We start from the raw sequence: 24,733 nt of genomic DNA on the forward strand, positions 1-24,733 counted from the left end.
ATTTAGCCGTGGGTTCGATTTTGATATTTTTTTTATTTTAAATTAAAATCAAACTAATAGTACGATGCCCCTAAATTTAGAACTACAATTTGGAAGATAAATCATTTAAAACGATTCAATTTGATTTGCTTCGAGCGGTTCGAATTTTTTTTTTTTAAATCACCCCTGGTTGTAGCTGTTAGCAATAATTCTTCTTGTGGGCTGCAGCCCAATAACAAACGACAACTGTTGGAAGTATCTGTGGGCTAACGCCCCTCACAATGAAAACACCTTGATCACAATTAATAAGCTAAGCATATGTTCAAAAGATGAGATGGAAATTATTTTACGAAGCAAACAAGCATATTTCTGTTGGCTTTTCCTATTTTTTTGTTTTTGAAATAATAGCAATGAAGTATTATTAATTTAAATAAATTAATTACCATCATTCCTGTCGAATATCAATTGTTACAACAATCATATTCTGACCATTAATATCAAATAAATGAATAGACACAACATCTCATGTATAAGGTGGACTTTTTGTATTATTATCAAGTATTAGAGTCTTATATTCCCTTCCATAGAAAAAAAAATGTTATAATTATTATTTGTTATTTGAGTTTTCTTTGGGCTTATGGATATATATATTAAGAATAATTTCATTCCACGAAGATTGCAAGAACATTAAAAAATAATTGATTAATTCTTCCCCTGAAGCGCTGGAGAAGCAGAAAACGGGTGTTGATATGGCGGGTATTATTCAACAAATTAAGTAATTTCAAACCCAACGATAAACCTTGATAAAACCCCAAGCGAGGAAACCCAACCAAGAATCAATTTTCAGTTTTCTTCATTAACTTTCCGTTCCGTTCCTCCCGAATACCGCGTCACTGGGTTTCATGCAGAGACAGTGATCATTACAATAGGAAGATTTTAGGCGCCGGAATTCGACAAGTTTATAATTTTGTTTGATCAGAGAACGATGGTGATGGAGTCGGGCAGCTCGCCTGGCGTCGGTTCACCGCAATGCCCTTTAGACTTTTCATTTGCATTCAACAACGTCGGTTTCTCTGATAGGATTCTCAAGATTGAGATCACGGACGACCCTCCCGAGTCCTGCCCCGACCGCGACGCCCTGCTCACCCATGCTAATGGTACTGGCTCCTACAAGAACATTGGGTGCATTTGCATTTAATATGATGCATGTGATTTTTATACGTTGTGATGACTTTTATAGTTGAGGAATATAAAATGGTGTTTAATACTTGATTCTATGAATTTGGGTGGCTTTGGAGGCAAAGAAACTTCTTCTTGGGGTGGGTTTGCTTACAATGGATTTTCTTGAAGTTTTCTTTTTCTTCTTTTTCTGTAAAGAAAATCACTCATTGCATTTGAAGGTAGCACTTGACGATTGGAAATGCGTGTAACCTTATTTCTTGACGTGGATGTTATGCTGAGATTAGGTATTGGGTTGGATTAAAAATATGGTCTAAAGGATCTTCCGTGAAGGTTGTGAAATTCTAAGTGATTGCTGGGCAATATTTGGATATACCTTTTCTTTTTTCCCATCAAGAATTATTGATTTGAATGGATCTTAGGATCGAGAAAGTTAGTTATACAGAGATGTCATATTTGGTTTTGGTTTTCCAGCTTATTATCAGAAAGAGTTCACTACGGAAGTAGTGTATTTGAATGGATGTATGAGCCGTCCTCATTGGAAGTAGACATACATATTGTGTCAGATCAGAGTGGAATGTGGACATATGGAATCCGTTAGACAATGCATTTGTCATCCGGGTGATAATTTGAGTGTGCTCATTCTTGTGACTAAACCGTGATGACCCTTTCTACTTTGTGTCAAATGATAATTGTCCTCATAGAAATCCGATAAGTGATGAATTGGAATGAAAGAAATTCATCGCTTTGTTTAAGCCTTAAAATAGGCATAAGATGCTTCTGAATATTATCGACATATAGACTTCCTTTTAGCGGTTTCCTGAATTACATCTTTTTCGTTATTCCCCTGTTACACTGAAGTTTGCCAATTTTTTTCCACCTCATCATGAACTAAGGTTTTAATAATATATTAAATCAGCAGGTTTGCTTAACGTTTCATTCTGATCTATCATTTCCAATTTTGATTCACTATTGTCCTCTGTACCACTTATGGGGAATCGCAACAGCAACAAAAGAAACCTGTTAGGTTATTATATCCTTGCCCGTAGTTTATTGTTTCAATCCTAATGCACTTTTGCCCCTTATGAATCCACTGCAGAACAATTCCACTTTTTCATTCAATTCAAAAACCTTTCATCGAGATTCTCTTCAGCACCTGAAGGAACTGCACATCCTCATATTTGAGAATTTGAATTTCTTAGCTCTTGTCCTTAAAACTAGACAAGGCTAATAGGATAACTCTGTAGGCCGTGAAGCTGCTCAGGGCAATGAAACATCCCCCAGCATGGATCATTCTGTAGTGCGAGAGAGGATTATATACTTCAGCTCTCTAATTTTAGCAGCACATAGTCCATTCTTCTACAAAGTAAGTTGTGTTTAACTTGATTTCGTCTTTTCTTTCTTCTACTTCGACTCCTCTTTGTTCCCACTGTTCATCTGTTTTCTAGTTGTTCTCGAATGGCATGAGAGAGTCAAAGCAGCAACAAGTAACTCTAAGGATTCAAGCCTCAGGTATGCACTGCAGCATATCGTTGGTGCTTAAGTTTTTACTTGAAAGTTCAATTTACTCAACGTTGATATCCTTGAGTTACTTCAACATGATGTGCAGATGAAGCTTCCCTCATGGATTTGTTGAACTTTATGTATAGCAATACTCTAACAAGAACTACTCCCTGTGCTTTGCTGGATGTGTTGGTGATTGCTGACAAATTTCAGGTTGCTGCATGCTTGAGGTACTGCAGCCAATTATTGCTGAAATTGCCGATGGACTATGAATCAGCCTTGCTTTATTTGAATCTTCCTCCAACTGTTTTAATGTCTGATTCAGTTCAGCCACTTAAAGAAGCTGCCAGCAAGTTCCTTGCTGCACAGTTCAGGGACATAGGCGGGTAAGTACCCATCTTTTCTTGTGAAGAAATACCTGTTATTCCTTTCTTTTATTATAGGTTTCGGTATAAGGAATGGTGCACTAACAATGAAGGGATAATTACACCATCCTTCCCCGTAACTTTGGCTAATTATACACCCACTTAGTTTTGAAATCACAGTGACCTTCCTTGTTCTTTGTCTCTGACTAATTATTAGTCCTTTTCGGTAGTCAAACTGATGATGTGTGATAACTTTGTCATCATAACTGTTATAAACATCCCAAAATGCTCTCATGTATTTTTATATGCCACGTAGTTTTGCAATGTTATCCAGAAATGCCCTTCTGAAGGATACTGAACCAAAATTTGTCATTGTTATAGAGATTTTTTCATAACTTTACAAACCCCAAGCTTACAAAATTTAACCATCAAAACCAAAATCTATTTAGTTCCAACCATTTCATTAGTTTACTAATAAAGTACTTCTTGTTGACAAAGAAACTAAACCAACCAAAGAATAGACACAACAATTTAAGTCATGACAATTAGTTATGTAAGTAATATTTTTTGGAATCAATAACCATGGACTATGTGATCCTCGTGATCCAACATTAGAAGCTCCATTTGACTTAGCTCTATATGGGGACTGAAGTCGCTGTATAGCTCAATGTTTTTTTTTTCCTCTTGTGCTCAAAGTCTTTCGTTGAGATAATCCATACTATTTGATCGGTATATAATTTAAAGTGATAAATGCTTTTTCTTTCTTATATCTTCTCATAACCGTGGTTATTAACTTATCTTAGGCTTGCAGGAATGTGCCTCTCAAATTTTCTACTAATTGCATAACTAAGTAATTCATATGTGACTTCTTGGATTTCTGTGCAAAGGATAAAAAGAAAAAACATATTGAAAATATATAATATACACCTTCTTTTATGTTACCCCCTCTAGCTATTAAATCTTAGCAATGTAAACTTGTCCTTTGACAATTCCATCTGGTCTTGACCAAATTCCGAGAGTCAAACGGTGGTATTTGTAATTTTGATATAACAGGGGGCAGAGTAAACACCACTAACAATGAATAATCATCTATTTCCTTTCATAGATATTACGCTCCATGTTATTCTGAATTAGCTAATTGACCTTTGATTTGTTTGTGTGTACTTGAATTCTGGCTTGAAGAAATGTTTTTGCTGTTAACTTCTAGCTATAGATGAGTCAATCTTTGTTGCTGATTCTTAGTTTTAGGTTTGCTGCTTCATAACTCTCTTTCATTGATTAATCAGGTTTCAGGAAGAGGTACTTGACCTGCCTTTAGTTGGTATTGAAGCAGTTCTCTCCAGTGATGACTTGCAGGTAGCAACAGAGTACGATGTATACGATATTGTGCTGAAGTGGGCTCGTAAACATTACCCAAAGTTGGAGGAAAGAAGAGAGATATTGAAAACGCATCTGCTTCGCCTCATTCGTTTTCCACTAATGATTACCGGAAATCTGAAAGAAGTCCTTACTTGCAATGACATTGATCCTGAACTAGCTTCAAGAATTGTTCTCGAGGCTCTATTTTTCAAGGCCAAGACTTCTCATCGACAGCGCTATCTTGCAGCAGAGTGGGTCAACTTTACAACACGCCATTACTTGGTCCAACGCGCATACAAATTTTGGCCAATTCAGGTAGTTGAATTTGAACTGCCTCGTCCACATAGCATCGTTTATTTTGATCTTAGAAAGGAAGAATGTCTACGTCTCTTCCCAACTGGTCAAGTCCACTCGCAGCTTTTTCACTTGGGCAGGCAACAAATTTACTTGACTGGCCAATGCAGCATCCCGGGCCATCATAACTTTGTTCATTCTTTCGGACTGTTTTTCTTTGTCGACGGGCCAAGATCAGCTGCCTGTACTGTTGTCTATGAGCTTGCATCAAGAACAAAGCCCTCTGAGGAGTTTGTGACCTGGTGGAGAGGAGCATACATATTCGACGGAGGAAAGAAGACCATTGGACACCACAACATGTTTGGTGTCCCGTGGACGGCATTTGTAGCTGATGGAAGCCCTTTCTTCATCAATGGCATTCTCCATCTGAGGGCTGAGCTCACAATCGAGAAGGAAAGCAACGAAGACGACCTGTATGGAGGGCTGCTCGGCATATTAGAGGAATTGGATGGATGAGGAATGATGAAGTCCAATGGCTGATCTTTCGTATTACTCGGCTGAATCTTTTTGCTACGGTTAATGGAACTGCTGTAGGAAACATCATGCACATATTAAGGATCTTGGTTTCTTGTTGCTTTACTGATCAAACATAAACTACTGTGGGATGGTAAGCCTTTGTATAAATAGGACCTGAGAATGACTGTGAGATGAATACAGCCGGTTGTTTCTTGAAAATTGATTTTCTGAAAAAGTATACAAAGTTAATGAAGAGAAGGTGGCAATTATTCTACATACGTATTTGATGAGTCGCTTTTAACGTTTTCTTTTTCTAAAAGACAATTGGATTTTGGGTTGGAGGAAAAGAAATAATATTTTAAAATTATGAATGAGAAAAGCTTTGGACAACCCAGTTCTGCCCAAAACTTTATAGAAAAGGAAAAAGAAATACCAAAAAATTAAATAAAGGCGAGTATCAATTAGGGATAATTGTATTTATACCCCTACCTTATAATTTATTTACAAATACCACTCTTGAAGATTGGATAATTGCATAAACCACCCCTTACAATTAAAAAAGTTTGGATAATTACACTCTCCTCCCCTGAGGTTTAGTGTAATTACATATAAACTCCTTATAGTTTAAAAAATTACATCTAGTATTTTTGAGATTTGTTTTTGTCTAACAAATAAGTTCATTAATCAAAAGTCACTAAATTTGTTGATATTAATTTATTACAGGTCAAATAAATCTTTTTATGATCAAATTACCCTCATATGTCTTCGCGCATTGATGCATGTGAAGAGATATCTTCCCCATTATGAGGGTAGTTTAGTTTAAAAAATTATTTGTCTTGAAATAAGTTAGTAATCAGTTACTCCCAATTCTCATTTAATTTTTTTTGTTAATATCAGCAAATTCGGTGAATTTTGGCTAACGAAGGGACTTATTTGTTAGATTGAAGCAAACTTCAAGGTGTTAAATGTAAATACCCAAGCCACAGGAGTCTATGTATAATTACATCAAATCTCATGGGAGAGGAGTGTATCCCTAAAAAATACGATAGTTTGTGTAATAATCTTGATGGTTTTGATGGTATAGGTATATTTTTTAAAAAAACAAAAATAATTTATATAAATGATTTTGATATTTGTAATAGGTTTACGCGTAATTATATGAATAATTTGTGAAAAAAGACATGGTACGTTGTCCCTTGTAATTAGGAGTCTTGGTCCACCTCCATGATTCAGCCCTAAACTGGCTCCCACACCAAGAAGAGCAAAAGCAACTACAAGCGTGCGCTTTAACCCGAATTTCATGGAACATTGTCTCCTCTCAGCCTTTTTGGTACACCACAATGCTTCATCATTGCATTTGCACTGCTCCATCCACCATTTTCATTCATTGGGCCTGGTCCCAAGTTATATTCTTGACGTTTGCATGAATCAAATTTTAGCTAAGAAAAGTTTGGGAGTCATAGCAGTTGAAGTCACCCAAAGGATTGAGGCATAAATTTAGGTGGGATAGTAGCCAGAAAGAGAACATGATTGAAGCAGAAAAAGGCCATGGAGAACTCTGAAATGAGTGCAACACTTTTGAGAAGACTAGAAGATTCAGTGAAGTTGAAATCATTGCCTTCAACATTTACCGTTGCAAGGCCCCAGTGAAGTTGAAATCACCATAGAAATATGAGCCTTATCATCAACACCAGAGGTTCAAACATGTACTGTATGGGAAACAACAGGAGTTATTTTACCTTTATCTCTTTGTTTCTGTTCTTACATTTCTCTTCTTGGATTCACTGCTTCAGAAGCAACTTTGATGAATCTTTGGACGCCATTCTTCATGAGCATGCTTTCAGAGTTATGATTCACCGCCGGCCGCACACCGGTGCGCTCTATAACGCCACTCTCCCTGCAAATCTTGCAGGGATGAAGGTTTCGGTTGTGGGGCTCAGAAGCACAACTCTGTGGAGAAAAGGTGCCAATTTCAGTGACTTCATGATCCCACCAAGAACACTACCTGTGCCTTATGTGAAAAGGCTGCTCATAGTTTACCATAACTTGGGAAACTGGTCTTCTTCATACTATTCCTTGTCAGGGTACACAATGGTGACTCCTGTTGTTGGTTTGCTGGTATATGATGCATCACATTTGAGCAGCAAGAACTTGTCGAAGCTCGAGCTCAACACGATGGGGAAGCCCATATCGATTGAGTTCCAGGATTCGATGCTGGTTGTACAGAGAGATCGAAGGATAAAGTGTGCTTTCTTTGGTGGTTCTGGTGAAGTTTTTCTGAGTGAAATGAGCTTGCCAAATGTGTGTTACAGCACGAATCAAGGCCATTTCTCGATAGTCGTTCCGCTCGAGAAGAAGCAGGAGATTTGGCCCTTGTGGGTTGTGGGTTTTCTGGCTGGATTTGTGGGGTTGATTTTAGTGGGATTGGCAGGGATAGTGGCCGTTAGATCATTCGTCGGGAAGAGAACTCAAGAAATGGAGAAGGAAGCAGATGATGGGGAGTGTCTGCAAACATATTGGATTTCTAGCAGCAAAATGCCACTAGCCGAAGTGACGAGAACTCGGCCTGTGCTTGAGACTACAGCTGTCCCAAATCTGAAGCTTTCTTGGTATGCTTAATAATGTGCCCACTTTTCCTTGTTTTCTTTTATTTAACACCGTTGAGATATCAGGGTCTGTTTTCGGATTGTAATCTGTGAATGTTCCAACATATGTTAACTGGTTTGATCTGTTGTAAATTAAAAAGACTGAACAATACATGATTCAGATGCACATAAAGTGAGTCTTTTACAGCCATATTGACTGTCTGAAGGATGAGTGCTGTATCTGGCAAATCAGTGATTAGGGTTGGGTTCGGAAAGGGTCAAGTCCAAAATGGTCCTAAGTACCACGGGTTCAGAATGGGTCGAGTGAAACCCGAAGAAGTGACCATAAGAACCAGAGCAAGATGTTGTCACATGGCCATAGTCCTGGAACCCCTGATTATAGAACAGTGTATTCACTATACTCCACAATTGAAAAACTGCAGTTATGCGCTGGAGACTATTATGACATATCATTATATGATTCAAAGTCACAAAAAAGTTGTAATTAAAAGACATCACAACATCATTAAAGGCAAACCATCAAAACCACAAAATTTAAAACTTCCAATTAACAGCATAAAACCGTCAAATAATCAAGTCCTTGAAACCAGGTCAATTTGTCCACAGTGGGACTACAATCGGGGGCAGAATGCTAAAAAATTTCCACTTTTTTATGTTTGTAAATGATTGGAGCTTATTGTGTTCCTATTAAGATGTGTTCAAGGGGATTTCCATTAGGTCAGAATAGAACTTCTCCAATAAGCATCCATTCATCATGATGCACAAGCATCCATTCATCATGTTGTGCATCGATTTATCGTACAAGAACAAAGCATATGGAAAAGCAGTAGCTCTACACAAATTACAACTTCTAGAGATTTAAGAAATGAATATAGTCAGGAGCATATCTCAGCCAAATTGTAAGTGCGATTCAGACGAACAAGCTGATGACAAGAAAGAACATCCCCAAAAAAATCAGTGACAGCTATTCGTTCAAATCAACAGTAATGGATCAACTACCAGAACAAGGAAAAAACTAATGTGCATGCACACCCCAATAGAGTAAGAGGAACACACCACAACCTCAAGAATATATATGTTAATTAGACTCCACCCATATTTCAAGAAGTAATTAACTTCCCTCCTAAATTCACTAAATGACCGTCCATACTGAATTACTCATTGACCTAAAGTTGCACATGATCTACATAGCAGTCAATGAAATACCCAAAGATGCACCATTACAACAGTATGAGTTGTGCGCTATCAATTGTTGATATCAGCTGCAGCAGCAGTGTCCTAATGGTTTGTGATGTAATGGACTATGTCAAAGTTCTTGCTCGTAATACTCTGAGAAATCTAATTAAGCATAAAAGGATCAAACGGATCATGCAATTGCAATAAAGACAATCATTTGCAATATCAACACCGCCTGAGTTGAAAAAGGAATGCTCCTCTTATTAACTGCATTCACAACAACGCAGAGGCTACAAAATATGTTTGTTATGAGTGAGCAGGAAATCCTCATCAGGGGATACAACTATGAATGCCTCAAGATCACCAAAGCTAGAACAATTTTTCAGTAACCAAACCTCAATCTAGCAATCTGCACTACACTCTGGCCTTCCGAGCAAGCTTGGACCACTCGGTGTGGTAAGATCCTGGGCGATCAATCCTCTCATAGGTATGCGCACCAAAGTAGTCCCTCTGAGCCTGCACAAGGTTGGCAGGAAGTCTCCCACGCCTATAGGTGTCAAAATACTGCAAACTTGCAGACATTCCTGGAACGCTAATCCCCTTCTGAATTGCCAAGCCCACAACTCTCCTCCACGCCGCCTGTCTCTGCACCATCTCCCTTGCAAATTCTGGGTCCACCAACAAGTTTGCCAACCCAGGATTCCTCTGGTATGCCTGCTTGATTCTATCCAAGAAGACAGCCCTAATAATGCACCCACCTTTCCAAATCCTCGCCAACTCCCCCAAATTCAAGCCCCATCCCTTCTCCATGCTCTTTGCCCTCAACAAATTCATCCCTTGTGCATAACTACAAATCTTGGACGCATAAAGCGCCTGCCTAACATCATCAATCAACCTCTTCTTATCCACGGCACTCACATTATTGATCTCCTCCTTCAACCCTTCCTTCTTGAAAATCTCCGCTGCCTCCTCTCTCTCTTCCTTCAACCCACTCATATACCTACTATCCAACGAAGCTGCAATGGTAGGAGCTGCTATGGACAGCTCAGCCGCTTGCTGAACAGTCCATTTACCCGTGCCCTTCATACCGGTCTTATCCAAAATCTTATCCACCAAATGTCCATTCCCCGTCTCCTCATCCTCCACCCTAAAAATATCTGATGTGATCTCAATCAAGAAACTCTCCAACTCCCCACGATTCCACTCCCCAAAAATTTCCGCCAGCTCCTCATTCCCCAACCCCCCAGCATTCTTCAAAACATCGTATGCCTCCGAAATGAGCTGCATATCGCCATATTCGATCCCATTATGCACCATCTTCACAAAATTCCCGGACCCACCCTCGCCAATATAAGTAACGCATGGCCCATCATCCACCTGAGCCGCAACCTTCTCAAGTATATGATGAATGTTCAAGTAAGCCCTGTGGGCCCCACCAGGCATCAACGAGGGCCCGTGACGCGCCCCATCTTCGCCGCCAGAAACCCCCATTCCCAAGTAGAGCAAGCCACTAGCGGAGGCGTCGACCATGCGGCGCTCGGTGTTCTCGTACCACTCGTTGCCACCGTCGATGATGGTGTCGCCGGGCTCCATGTAAGCGGAGAGGGCGGCAATGGTTTGGTCAACGGGGGCGCCGGCTTTAACTAAGATGATGATGGAGCGGGGTTTCTTGATAGAAAGGACGAAATCTTTGGGAGTGTACTGGCCGAAGAGGGGGAGTTGGCCTTCGCGGTGGGCTCGATCTAAAGTTTCGTCCACTTTGGAGGTTGTCCGGTTGTAGACGGAGATTGGGAAGCCTTTCTCGGCGATGTTAAGGGCTAAGTTCTGGCCCATTACTGCCAGCCCTGCTAGCCCGATTTGGGACATGGCAGCTGATTCCATTTCGGCCGCGGCTACCGAGGAATTTTGGAGGGGGAGATGCAGAGAGTGGAGCTCTAGAGAGAGAGAGAGAAAGAGAGAGAGTGTGTGTTCGTTAATATCACAGTAATGGAGTTGGATAAATACTAAGAACAGTCAGATGGTAGTTGGCGCATGAAATGACGCAACTGTCCTCCGTGTTTTTCCAAACTATTACAATAAAATTTCAGCAATCAGGGTGAACTTTATTGCAATTTTTTTATATTGATTAATAATTATCATTAGGTTGAGGACTTTAATTTCGTCAATTAAATAAAATTTTATTGGCAATATTAAATTGATTAAAAATAAGTAAAGTTGAATTTGAATTAGAATTTGTGAACATTGAATAGATATATTTGTGGTAAGAAGAAAAGACCACTTTGCTTAACTATGAAAAGAATAATTAGTGGAGTGGTAGTTGGAGAGAGTGAAAGGGTATTTGGCCTCACCTGCTAACCAGGGGTTGTCCTGTCCAACTCTACTCCTATTCCATTTGAGTCGAGTACGATGATTCCTAGGGTGCCATTTCAGGGTGTGGTAGGTGAAGGAAAATATCTCTTGGTAGGGATTAAGGGATATTTATATTTATCTCCATTACAAAACCACCCCTAAGGCTCTTGTGACAAATTGTAAAGTCTTAAACCTGGTTATATAGTATAAGCTTCATCCATCATAGTTGACCCCGGCCCCATAGGTGAAAAATATTAAGAAAGGACAAGCTACAAGAATAGCAACCAAGTATATGCTCGGATACAGTAAAAAAGCTCCACCCATGAGTTTAAATACAAGAAGTGGGCGTTCTGTCATCTCTGTAAGAAAACGAAAATCAAAACCCCTTTATCTTTCTTTCTTCTATATATGCTCTCTCCCACTCAGTTGCAATACTTGTAATGGGGGACTAAACCTTTACAAGATTTAAACAAAATCCTTTGTTTTGGCTGGCACTGTGGCGCTATGCATCTCCAAAGAAAAACACAAATCAGCTAACATGAACATCTTCCTATGCCTATTGAATAGTCAGCACTCAGGATTGTTTTTCCCAGCAGCTTGTTCAACACACACAACACTTGCTTTGGAGCTTCAGTCAGAGCTCTAACCATTTGAGGTCCACAAGCAGGTTCTTTTCAGCAACAAAAAACAGAATAATATGGTAGAGCCATGATAATTAATCATTTGTACCACCTTCTGAGGCACTTACCCTGCGTGCCTGCCTGCCTAAACTCTCTCATAGCTGTTGAGCTGTGCGAGTAGGGAATACTTACTGATCTAGCCAACGCTGGGTGGGTGGACTGCAAAAACTACGAATCAAGCTACCAGAAAGCAAATTCATATTTCTCCAACCTATGAGAATACATCACAAAACAAGTTAAGACTTGAAAGAGCATGTATCCTGATACCAAGTATAAATTCAGCCAAAAGAATTCTACAATATTTTGTGCATTCCTAATTTGACAGAGGCATTTTATCACTGCATCCAGACTAATAGACAGCTATATCAGTAGATGAGTTTTTAATTTTTAAGGACCAAAAGACTAGCCAAATATCATACTCTCCAATCATTTGTTGTTAATGTGCATGAAATAAGACATGGATTATTTATGGAACAGTAAATAAGTCATGATTTACATGCCAATATATATATAATAGCACTAAAATGATCCAACTTTACCTGTCTTTGCTCATATATGCTTTCCTGCTTTTTTTATTTACTCTTTTAATTTACCTCGGGGTATATATCTTCTCCAAATTGATAGTGAAGGCCCTATATGGTTCCAGGGAAAAGATAGCTAGAAGTAATAGAATTTCTCTTCATTATTTAGGATGCAACTTTAACCAACTGTAATTCTCAATGCAAAAATAACATTATTTGGCACAGTGTATGTGATCCTTTATTAAATTTTGCAGTGATATTGTATTCAACTTTCATGCATAATCATGTAGTTGGGTCCTGGGTGTTGCTTAGGTGTTTGAATATTAGTCAATTAGCATCCTAAATGAGGTTGTCATTGGTCCATACTTCCAGCCAATGACATGTGGATTGCCGAGCAGTTCCGGAAGGAAGACATGGCAACCTACTTCCTCAATTGCCATTCACCTCAGAACCACAAATGTACTATAAGACCAAATTAAAAGTCAAAGACAACTGCAGTTTGGCAACATAATGAAAATTGATATAAATGAAATTAGCTTACCTCTGAATTTACTTCTTATGACTTTTTCTTGATTTCCAATAACTAGGCAAATACACTGCTGCATTATGTGGACAACCGAAAAATCTCAAAAGATTTTGGCAATCCCTTTCCACCATCTCTTCACCGTCCACCGCACTTAGATGACCCAGGTAAGTCTTTCCAACATATATGTACCCAAGCTGCTGCCACAAGAGGACAATCAAACCAGTGCCCACTGAAACACTTGCGATAAATAGATAAACCAGAACAAGTCCTCTCGCGGGTAGGAACAGTGCTGATCTCAAGAAAACAAGAATGTTCTCTTTTAAGACACTGAAAATCAATTCAACGCCAATAAATCCGTCCAATGGGTTGACGTGCCTATGGGCTAGAGGTGGCCACATATAGTGTACGGAATAGGAAGTCATAATAGCAACATATAATGTACTGATGACTGTTGATATCAGAAAGAGAATAAAACAACGATGATTTGCGGCACCTACACAGTTCCCAATCTGCAAACAATGAAGGAATCTGATGATTGTATATGAAATTGCAACAAAATATATCCTGATCATAATTTTCATGAAAAAAGTCTTCAACTTCAAACACTTCTATTTATGTCACAACAGGTTAAACAAATAATATGGTATGCTCATGTTAACCAACTACATGCTAAAATGCTAGATCCAAGCTGCCAACTACTCCATTGACTACTTAGGCCTCAGAAGTCGCATCTTAATAACTTTTTCCCACCATAAAATTAAATGTTCTATAAACCTGTCCTGCTAAACCACAAAATGAAACCAAGGTAGCCCCAAACAAAGCACCACCAGGTTGTCAGACACTTCTCTCCAATATGACATAATTTCATTTAAGAGAAAATGGTTCATCACTTCAAAATTGCTCTCACAGACCTCCCCAACAACATTCCACAAGTGGTCGCCCTTTACTTGGTTTGAGAACTATATCTACACTTTAATGCGAAATTGTGCTTTTAAGAATAGAACCAATAGCGTTTAATGTACCTGAAGTTTGAACTCTGTTGCAGTTTGAAACATGATTGTTTTCTTCTTATTAATGAAAACACTATGTTGCAATCAGATGTAACACAAATTGTACCATTCAGGTGAAAAACAGCATTAAGGCATAAACATTTTCCTCTGAGTGATGAGAAGTGTCCAAAACTTACAAAAGGGCAGTGATGATCCATGTCTAATATGCACATCCCGCAAGAACGACAGTGGTGTGTCCTAGGAGATTTTGGCTTTGAACAATAGTGACAGAAGGTATGGTTCTCCAGTCCACCTTTCCCCACCGTTGGATAGCTACCCCAAAGTACCATGGGTGGAGCACCAGCAGGTCTAAATGCCGCAAGGAAAAATGAAGATAAAGTTGAGACAGACAATATCCCAGCAACCGTGATGTGGAAAACACCACAGAAGTGACTAATTGAGAAAACTACAGGATAAATAGCCCAAATGCCACCACCTGTATAACCAATACCAATTGAACACAAATTATACAAAATCCCACAGATGAAGGAAACATATAGTCAGCTTAGATTAGATGATATAGCTAGCATTAGGGAATTGTGGAAAACTCAATCAAACTAAAGGACATAGCACCTGTTAAGCATGATTCTCAAGACCTCACTACTATTTTTTATTAACACATATTTCTCTTAGCTACTCCACGTCCCAAAATATTTGGTCTAGTTTGCGGAATGGTGTTCCAAAATGGAAGTAGAAGTGCAAGTAATTTACATTTTTTATACTATAATACTTGAAAATAGTGGTTGACCATTGGGGTCTCACATCATTGTTATAATGGAAAGGGTACTCTTTGGGGAAAAAGTATCTATTGTCGGAAATGGATTCTTATTCTAGAGCATCCTAAAAAGAAAACAGGAGTAATGAATTTGGGCCAAAGGGAGTGTGTCACTAAAACCAAGATCACATGCAATGAATAACCAAATACCTAGTTAAAATGCACATGACCAATCTAGCCTTTATGTAGAGAAGTTGAGTGCCACACTCTCCAAGTTTTTCATGCCAGCCTAAATAGAAAGGTCCATGGAGCATGGGCTTAATCAATGATCCAAAATACTAACTGCAGACAAGTATTGTCATTTTTCTTATATTATCTAAAACAGAATTAGGACAATACAACATTGAGTTAACAAAACACTCAACTTTTATACCTGCAACGATTATATTTAAATCGTAACATGCCAAAAATCCATGTTGATTAAAACTTATTCTGCATGTCTAATTTAGAGATGTCAATAGGGCAACAGGCATGAGGGCCAAAGTCATTAAGCAAGAAATTTCTGTGATTGTTCTTACATATGAAGAATAGCATAAATAAAACAACGATCATAACAAAACACCGGTCACGCAAGCGTCTCCATTGGAAGTACTTGTTGTCGCTTTTCACCACATTTTGCTTTGTTATAGCTCCACACCAGCCACATTTAAAGACGGATGCATAAGGAGAAACAAGAACACGAAGTCCACAACCCCAACAAGTTGTCTCAACATCAACGTCAATAGATGCTGAGTGATCATCCTCCTGCATTTTAGTAAGAGTAAGCAACCAAGCATTTATGGGCTTGAGTCTGAGCATTCTAGTGTGTTGAATATGTATTTTGCAGGAGGAATCAGAAAGATCATGATAACGTTTCAGAATATGAAGCTAAAAGACAGTAAAAACATAACCCACATACTTAATGATCCCGCCCAAAAGTTAAAATACCTTTCATCCATATAATTGAAAATGTTCTTATAGATGACCTCAGGCATAATTGAGATGAGATCAACACACAAAGAGACTGAAAGTATTTTTTTGTCTCTCATTCTTGGTCGATAAACACTACACAAAGAGGCTTGGAACATCTAAACAAGCATAAAAACAATAACTCCACTCAACAAACTTCTCAAACAATTCAAAATCCTAGCTAGATTGATTAACAGCTTGCAGCTGGCCAGCATATAATTCATCTACATCTAATCAAGGAATGCATCATCATGAATAAAATTGCACGTCAAATCAATGTTAGTCAACGCTTCTATCACTCAGCAGATCCTTGACCAATGATCCAGGCAAAATACACCCAATTTCTTCAAATCAAATCCAAGACACTCAAAAAAAAAAAGAAAAGAGAAACGGATTTCACCTTGGGTCATAATCTTTTGAATTAAACATATAAATATCTTAAAACGATCACATAAATTACCATGCAGAAGAATCGCTATATATACATCTAGATATATATATATATATAATCCATAACGTAGGTTTGCAGAAGGCGGCGAGCATTACCCCCTGAACGGAGACGTAGTTAGAGGAGCTGGGGGCAGCGGAGTTCGCGGGAGACATGCTTCCTTCCAAAGGGACCCAAACAAGCCGGTCTCTTGAAAAAGAAAACTCAAGAAAATGAGGACTGAATTCACCCAAAGAATAGGCCTCAATTTGTCCTCCACGCTTTAGGGCACAGCGTGGAGTGAATTGATAGGAAAGGAACCTCAAGGAACAGTAAATCAAGAAACGAAGAAAGGATTAGGGGCCTCATCTCTTCTTATATACACTCCCTTTCTTCTCAAATCATCACTTTATTTTAACTGCTTTTTAAATAATTCAGTTAACTTATTTTAGAAAATAAATTTAACTTTCCTTTTCAATAAAATATAAATAATGAAAAATCAGAATGCACTAACACACATCAATATTTTGAATAATTTCAATTTTTCAACCTAATAGAATATTTTATACTTTTTAGCACAACTAGTAATTTACGCACATGCGATGCGTGAATAAATAAAAACAATTACGATAAAAATATTAATATGTATTAATCAATATGTTTAAATTAATATATAAATTCATACGCATTGCTCGCGAGCATAATATTTTTTATTCTATTCGATGTTATTAAAAAAAAAATTTATTCTTACATTAAAAATTTTGGGCTACTCCGATTTTGCTTGGCATCACACCTAGAATATATCTCCAAAATTATAGGTCGCTTGCAACCACACTTATGAATTACATAATCACAATTCTAATCTTGATAAGTAAAATCAAATTTAAAATTATCTAATTTGAAGTTGTTTGTTCTTACCAATTGAACCATACACGAAATGTACCAACACGAGAAACAATCTTTTATGGAAACTGCACATTTTCCTCTTGAACTTATGATCCAAGATTCTGTCTCTCTCTTTCAATAATTCATGAAAGATTATTTTATATCCGAAGAATAATATTTTTGTCTCTAAAGTCTAGACGACCCTTATAGAAGCAGCATTTCCGAGATGAAAAAGAAGCAATTTTCAAGTACATTATTTCACATATCCAACAGAACATTTTGGCAGTGGATAATGAGTTATTATGAAAAAGATGGCACTATAATTCTCAATTTGGAATGGAACACGAGGGAATGATACAAACTGGTTCAAACCTATATCTCCAGTTGTCCAATCACCAATTCAAGATTTGGAGTATACACTACAAACAAAATGCTAAATGCTTTGCATGTATTATGAGATAATGTCATAAGAAAGTTGACCCAGATGCAGCCTTAAATATGCAGCAAAAGAATTCCTTATGTCACCCAAATGATCCATTCTTCTCCAAATGATTAGACTAATTATTTGAGAATTTACATGCCAAATCATTGTGAATCTGACTCTGCCTCAGCAGTATCTTCTGCCTTTAGTGAGTTTAGTGAATCTCCAGTTAGCTGGCTACGGTACTGCTGCACCACCAAAACTGATGTCGAGAATTCAGGGGATATCAACAGGTTGCCGACTGGCCCCAGTTCGGGGCACTCCTTTGTTGTGTTAAGAGCTCCAACTAGTTGTCCCTCTGGCGTTCTTCCTACCAGAAATAGATTACTACGGTTATATGTGTGAATCACATCAACTGCTTCTGCAGCATTGCTGACCACGGTCTCTTTGAATCTGATGGAACCATCCTTGGATACTTTTTGTTTGAATTCTGCAAGAAATACTTCATCATTTGATCTAGCATCAGGGATATGCAGATCGTCCATATCTAGCTGGACAGTGTCCCCAACTATCTTTGGGTCCACAGTGAAATGAACAACGTTCAAACTTATGCCAGGGTGCTCAGCCATGAGTGCTCCATAGGAAAGAGCTTCATGATCATCAGGGCCACCAAAGAAGAAGGTCGTGATGGTGTAGTCAACATTGCTTGCAGCTACATGACACGTTCCACCAAGACCCCGATCAACTAAGATGGCGACTGAACACGGGGCGTGCTCAAGAACCCTCCTGTTAACATGCCTCAACTCAGCTCGTGTGGTCTCCAAGCGTCCATCAACTCTCTGATGCTTATGGAAAGGGAGGACAATCATTGCCACTTTCTTCCTTGCAGCACTATTGCAAATGTCCTCGTGCATGCTAGACATCGATGAGATTGCGGTTGTTGGTTGGACTGACACTTGGCTGAGATGCTGGAAAGCCTCAAATGCAACAACGATCTGATTCGGATCAGAATCATGGCCCCTGTTCCAAAACGGCATCCCGTTCTTTCTAGCCTTGTGAACCATCAGAATTGCAGATGATCGTTCAGAAAGCTCCATCAGGTGCATCGCATAGACACGAAGTCCCTCCCTAATTCCAGTACCACGTGAAGCCTCCATGAGATTAATCAAAGTGGGAATGTTTCTTGTACTGTGGAAACAGGTCAACAGTCTGAGTTGAGTATATGACTTCTTTCTTTGAATAGTTCTGTGCTTGTATTCCGATCTAGCCACTCGAGCTGGCTTGTATATGGTTAAAACAATAGGAGTAGTTATAAATGTTGTGAATAAAGCCATCAAAACCATAATGGCGAAAGTTTGATCATTCAGGACCTGCACATTCACCGGGAAAAAAGTCAGATGAAGAATGAAACAACAGCAAAGTCTAGTATTTTTAGATTGTTGCATAGTAATTTACCCCACGGTCTTTCCCAATGTTCAGGACAATGAGCTCGACTAAACCTTTAGTGTTCATAAGGAAACCAAGAGTTAGTGCCTCTTTGAAAGGGATCTTGCAGAAGCGAGAAACCACAACAGTGCCAACAATCTTTCCAAAACATGCTGTAAATATAACCAATACAAGAAGACCCCACGATTGAACCCCTTGAATGGTGGCTACATTTGTTTTGAGTCCACTTGACACAAAGTACAGAGGAAGAAACAGGCCAGATACAAGATCCTCGACCTTTTCCACAAGGGCGCCAGCAAATGGTCCCTCTTTTGGGACGAGAACTCCAAGCACAAAAGCCCCAAAAAGTGCATGAATTCCAATTATATCAGTGACCAATCCAGCAGCCAAAACAGCAGCCAATGTAGCACATATGTATATCTCATCTACTGGCTCACCTTGAGAACATCGCTGTGCCATCCATTTGAAAATAGGAGGAGCCAAGAATATGCATAACACTACAAAACCTGACCCACAGAAGAAGACCCATAGTGAAACAAGGGGAGATTGGTCAGTGCCTGATAGGGCAATTGCCAGGGCAAGTAGAACCCAAGCTGCTACATCATTGACTGCAGCAGCAGACATGGCCATTCGACCAACGTCAGTGGTTAAAAGCTTAAGCTCAGCCAGAATACGAGCCAAGACAGGAAATGCAGTGATAGAGAGGGCAACTCCCATGAATACCAGAAATGGGCCATGACTTACGCCTTTGGAAATAGTTTCTCTGAGCACAAATGATGTCCCAATTCCTAAAGCAAATGGGAGAGTGATTCCTGCAAGTGCAATACTTAGTGCTTTTCTCCCAGTCCGACGGAGAGCCCTTGGATCCAGCTCAAGACCAACCAAAAATAGAAAGAATAGGAGACCAAGATTGGCAATGGTATCCAAAACTGTGAGGCTCTGGGGTGGAAAAATAGCATGAAGATACTTTGGGTTACGGCCTAAAGCTGATGGACCTAGTAGAATTCCTCCCTGTAAGTATAATTTCATAAAACCAAATTCTCTCAGAATTCTGAAGTAACCATTCATGCTTCATATAATAAGGTGCTTTGATCAATACCACGGGTGCATCAATACAAAGAAACAACATACCACATTTCTACTAGTGTTTGCTCAATTCTATATCATAAATAACTCAATAGTGCAGATGGAAAAGAAAGAATAAGCTAATAACTCCTGTTTATCCATTAGTAGACCGTGATCACAGACAACAGTTCCAACTGAAATGTCATGAAACCTTGCATGGCAGATTGGAACGGCAAGGGCAAGTGTGTAATGTAATATGTTTACTCACATAGTGAAAAGAAAGAAATTGAAGGGATATACCTCCATGATAGATGGATAATAAGTACCATGTCTAATTTTGCAAGAATCCATTTTCCTCGTAAATGAGAATAATTTATTCCATAACTTAAATTAATAATCAGTCAAATGGTAAACAACTATGAGTGATTCCGTGGAGCATCTTCAAGTCCTAATTTTCATCATCAGAGATTGAAAAATAATCCAAGTCTTATACTGAATAATGTTACAAGCCCCACTTAGTTCCTTCCCATATTATTTTTCCATTTGCGTCTCATCCAGAATGAGCATTTCGTGAAAGATAGATACGTTGATCAGCGCCTATATCCTGTTAAGAGCATCAACGTGGCATTTCTAGTAGAATAGTACCAATGACAAGGCTGATGGAAGTCTATTCTTTTGCCGAAGAAAAGAATACTTTGAGCCATCATTCTGAATTAAACGCCAGGTGGCATATATTTAGTCAGAGTAGTGCTCATTGTATTTGTTCATATGATATGAACTTCAAATACCAACAACTAAGTAGGTTAATACAGAAGGACGAACACAAGAAAAAAAACTGTAAGGAGCACCTCAGTGTGAAGTCATTTGGGTATTTTATAGTGATTGTAAACTCAAATACAAAAATGGGGTTGTAAAGTGCACTTCGGGAAGAGTTATGACTAACTTAATCATGTGGTAGTTCTGCTATAACAAAGTAGGCAAAGGAAAGAGAAGCTCACAATAATCTCAGCAATAACACGCGGCTGCCTTAATGGCCTGAGAAGATATGCAAGTACTCGTGTAAGCACAACGACCAGGCATATCTGTAGTATCAAAAGAGGAAGTGCAAAGTGGAGAGGATCATCTCCTTGGAAGACCCCATTTGAGGTAGCCTTCATGGGCGGTGGACATTTGACAGTTGCATTAGAAGCCATTTTGTAGCAAAATAATACCAGATCAACTATAAACAGCTGATAATTCTCTGTTTACTACCTGCATAATCAGATAGACATAACATAAGAAGAGAGCAGATGGTTCAAAAGACTATGCATCATTTGATGCAGCACTGAAAACTAAAAAAGTACAGTTATAGAAGAATGTTTCATATCATTTAAATGCAACTTGTGGAAGTTCACTTGTAACTCATTTTTTTGTCAAAAAACAGCTGAAATTCACACAGCTTATTCAAAGCTTATAGAAATTCAATTGTTAACTCCAGTTAAATAAGAGCAAGAAGGACAACCCGAGGAGTGCTTTTCTTCCCAATAGCAGTAGTGTGGTCCAAACCCTTACCTAAGGTGTTAAGATCAGCAAATACGCTGTCGTCTAACGTAATTTCCTCTAACGAGAGGTTGTAATAATGACGATTCATTAAACAAGTTAAAAGGTCCTTGATTCCAGGTCATCCAGCATTATGAGTTGAGTTGGATGTAAATAAAGAAATCAGGACATTCAAAGAGTGGCACATACATGAAGAGTGTCATAAATAGGGGCTTACATAAACCAACTCTGCCCGACCACCCGCTCGAAAAGCATCACATCGCCCCTAATCCATCAGTTTTAATTTTTAATAAAAAAATTTAAAACATAAGATCCTTTATTTTTGGGTCCGGTGTTTTTAATCATTACAGTTCACTAAACATAATATATTTTAATTTTATTAATATTACACTTAGGTCACATAAATAACTAACTTTGGAATTCAATAAACTGCACTTCAAGTTTCATGATTTGCCAATCCGACCACTAAATAAGTCATATCCTACTATTTGGTTTGAAAAGACAATCAGGTACTTTTGGTGTAGCAGTCTGACGACCCACATTCATTGGGTGTGCATAAAGATTCCTTCTAAAACCGACCGACCCAACCAGTACACCCCTATTAGTGAAAACTCAAGACTGCCTAATACCTCCTTCCCAAGAAAAAATAAAAAAAATGAACTACCTCTGAGGGTAGCAAGATTACTTGAAAAACTTGTTCAGGCGAAAACCAAAACAAAAGGAAAGAAGGAAGAGTTAAAAGTTAAAAAATAATAATAATAATTGGAAAACTGAGTAAATATGCATAAGAAGTTATAAACAGATATTTGTATTAAAAGAATAATGGTCCATAGATTCCACACACACCCCAAAAAGGCAAAATACAGAAAGATCTCGGTGAATAGTGCCTACTACGTGGGGTATTCCACAGTAAACCATGCGAGAGGTGGGTGTTTTCTACAGAATAATTTCCGTTAGCAAATCCAACTACCATCAATGACAAAATTGTCTTTTCACACTAAATCCAGATTCATAGACCTACATAATTTGCAAACTGGGGACTCTACCACGTCCCTCCAACTCTCTACGCTTCCACGAAGGACGCAACAAAAGATTGTCAATCCACGACTCAAAAACTGACCGTAATGCCCTCGACTCCTCATTAAAATTAGAAAATCCAAATGTTCACGAATTCCCCATTCCAATTCCTAATCTTTGTCCTCCCGTTTACGCTAAGGAACCGCACCAACAATTGACTGGATAGAGAGTTTCCATGTGACCACGACTACTTCAAGATGACTTCGTATCCATACGTATATGTATATGCATACATGTATGTACAGAGTAAAGAATAGAGGAAAGAAAAACCTGTGTATACTACTCTAGGATCGCCGGAGAATTTCTTCTCAAGGGGATTGCCCAATTTCACCACCGCACAATGCGTCCCCTGAAGCTCATACTGAACTGTTGATTCGACGGTAGAGAGAGAGACTGTAAGGTAGAGTTAGTAGTGGATCACGAAAACGGTGGAAGAGTGGAACTCAGAGAGAGAAGTTGACAGGCGTTCGCGCTTCGCAGGGTGAATCTCTGTAGGGAACTTGCTTGTCGTCTACTGTGAATATAAGAGTCGTATTATAAGAATTACTTACTGGGTTTTAGAGGGGCGTTTCCGTCATTTCAAAAAATGTATTTTTAATATTTTTCATCTTAATTTATATTAATTTATATCAAATACATGTTTGCTCTTAAAAGAATACAAGTGACAAACTTTTGGACGAGTGATTTAGCATTAGGCTGCATTTGAGTTGATTGATCTGTATTCACTTACAATTTAGAATATTAAACTTCATTTATTTTAAATCACATGTTCAATTTTTTCTATTTGAATTTACAAGTCATTTGTGCACAAATTTTAAATTCATTTGATTAATGAATGATTTTAATTAATTAGGCTGTTTGTCATAGATATGCTTAAAATTTAATGGATTCAATCACCGACTTAAAATCCTTTTATTTAATGTTTGAGCCAAACAAATTAAATAAAAGGTATCGTTATATTTTAATAGTAGCCAAACATCTAAAAATTGGGGAGCAACATGTTATGCCACCCAAATTGGCCACTATTAGGTGTAGTTCAATTAGCAAAGTTAAGGTTCATGTATGAAATATCATTTTACTTTAGTAGTAGGTGTCGTTCTATTATAATAGTAGACAAACATTCAAGAATTCAGAAGCATGTGATGCCCCCCAAATTGGCTACTAAAATATCAATGAGATCTAATTCAATTGACGAAGTTGAGGCCCCATGACTTTAAAGTCATGGATTCAAATCTCAGCAACATATAAAATGTTATTAAGCTTTCAAAGTAAGTATCGTACTTTAATAATAGTTGTTGATTGAATTTAATTATTTAATATTATTAATTAATATATAATTATTAGAATTATTGATTATTATTATATATAAATATTTAATATTAATAATTATACTGAATTTATATAAAAAATAATCAATTTAATTATAAAATTTTAAATTCAACAAGTAAGTATATTTAACTAATTGTAGAAGGTGGGGTTGGAGGCTGGGACTGGGAGTGGGCCACCAAAGACTATTGGAAAGTCAGCGGCGCCATCCTAGTCTTGGATGACACTTACAGTCAGCCGTGTGCACCGCCTTTTTAGAGTAGTGCGGAAGTGTGAGCGTCAGAAAGGAAATTCTTGCTCTAATTCGATTTCATCAAATTTGAATGAATAAAATTACTTTAATTTATTATAATTTTAAAAAAAAATAGTATTTGTAGATAATTAATTTAATTTATTATTATTTTTTATCTTTTTATTTAAAATTAGTTTCTTTGTATTTTTATAAATAACTTAATTTCAGATAATCTTTTTTGATATTGAATATCTTAAAGATGTATTAAAGAATGTGACGAATGCTTAATATTTCAAATTTAATCTTAAAAAAATATTTTAATCAATTACTTAAAAGATAAATAATTATTTTTCAACATATTTTTAATAATTAAAAGATATAGATATATATTTAATTAATTATATGATTATCAAAAGTACAAATAAGCATTAATATGTGATATTTGAAAAAATATGTGATAATACATCATTATTGTAGTACGAGATTGCAA

At 37.8% G+C, this 24,733-nt stretch overlaps 4 protein-coding genes and 1 pseudogene across 7 annotated transcripts; 2 read left to right on the forward strand and 3 right to left on the reverse strand.

Moving 5' to 3' along the window:
- The first annotated feature begins 729 nt into the window (after positions 1-729).
- On the forward strand, positions 730-5,414 carry LOC105164220 (BTB/POZ domain-containing protein POB1-like). Its single transcript, XM_020694853.2, has 5 exons — positions 730-1,136; positions 2,406-2,524; positions 2,607-2,670; positions 2,768-3,047; positions 4,313-5,414. Exons 1-5 carry the CDS (start codon positions 965-967, stop codon positions 5,193-5,195), a joined length of 1,518 nt encoding a protein of 505 aa, XP_020550512.2. The 5' UTR covers positions 730-964; the 3' UTR covers positions 5,196-5,414.
- A 1,109-nt stretch (positions 5,415-6,523) lies between these two features.
- Positions 6,524-7,973, forward strand: LOC105164030 (uncharacterized). Of its 2 annotated transcripts, none has more exons than XM_020694852.2 (2): positions 6,524-6,901; positions 6,989-7,973. In XM_020694852.2, the coding sequence occupies exons 1-2, from the start codon at positions 6,867-6,869 to the stop codon at positions 7,812-7,814; spliced, it is 861 nt and encodes a 286-aa protein (XP_020550511.1). In that variant the 5' UTR covers positions 6,524-6,866; the 3' UTR covers positions 7,815-7,973. The 2 variants fall into 2 exon arrangements, with proteins under 2 accessions (XP_020550511.1, XP_088737143.1); XM_088881017.1 differs by having other exon boundaries at positions 6,527-6,891.
- Positions 7,974-9,217: 1,244 nt separating this feature from the next.
- LOC105164029 (6-phosphogluconate dehydrogenase, decarboxylating 3, chloroplastic pseudogene) lies at positions 9,218-11,004 on the reverse strand (annotated as a pseudogene).
- Positions 11,005-11,604: 600 nt separating this feature from the next.
- On the reverse strand, positions 11,605-16,611 carry LOC105164028 (DHHC-type zinc finger family protein). Its single transcript, XM_011082576.3, has 5 exons — positions 16,372-16,611; positions 15,396-15,621; positions 14,240-14,538; positions 13,069-13,562; positions 11,605-12,217 (listed from the first exon to the last, which is right to left on the reverse strand). The coding sequence occupies exons 1-4, from the start codon at positions 16,426-16,428 to the stop codon at positions 13,077-13,079; spliced, it is 1,068 nt and encodes a 355-aa protein (XP_011080878.1). The 5' UTR covers positions 16,429-16,611; the 3' UTR covers positions 11,605-12,217; positions 13,069-13,076.
- An 823-nt stretch (positions 16,612-17,434) lies between these two features.
- LOC105164027 (cation/H(+) antiporter 18) lies at positions 17,435-23,209 on the reverse strand. Of its 3 annotated transcripts, none has more exons than XM_011082575.3 (4): positions 22,956-23,209; positions 21,068-21,320; positions 19,014-20,015; positions 17,435-18,928 (listed from the first exon to the last, which is right to left on the reverse strand). In XM_011082575.3, exons 2-4 carry the CDS (start codon positions 21,260-21,262, stop codon positions 17,723-17,725), a joined length of 2,403 nt encoding a protein of 800 aa, XP_011080877.1. In that variant the 5' UTR covers positions 21,263-21,320; positions 22,956-23,209; the 3' UTR covers positions 17,435-17,722. The 3 variants fall into 3 exon arrangements, with proteins under 3 accessions (XP_011080877.1, XP_088738282.1, XP_088738283.1); XM_088882156.1 differs by lacking the exon at positions 22,956-23,209 and adding an exon at positions 21,413-21,531; XM_088882157.1 differs by lacking the exon at positions 22,956-23,209 and adding an exon at positions 21,464-21,486.
- Positions 23,210-24,733: the final 1,524 nt, after the last annotated feature.

The sequence above is a fragment of the Sesamum indicum genome, linkage group LG6 (genome assembly GCF_026168435.1).
Source record: "Sesamum indicum cultivar Baizhima isolate 11 linkage group LG6, ASM2616843v1, whole genome shotgun sequence".
Classification (NCBI taxonomy): Eukaryota; Viridiplantae; Streptophyta; class Magnoliopsida; order Lamiales; family Pedaliaceae; genus Sesamum; species Sesamum indicum.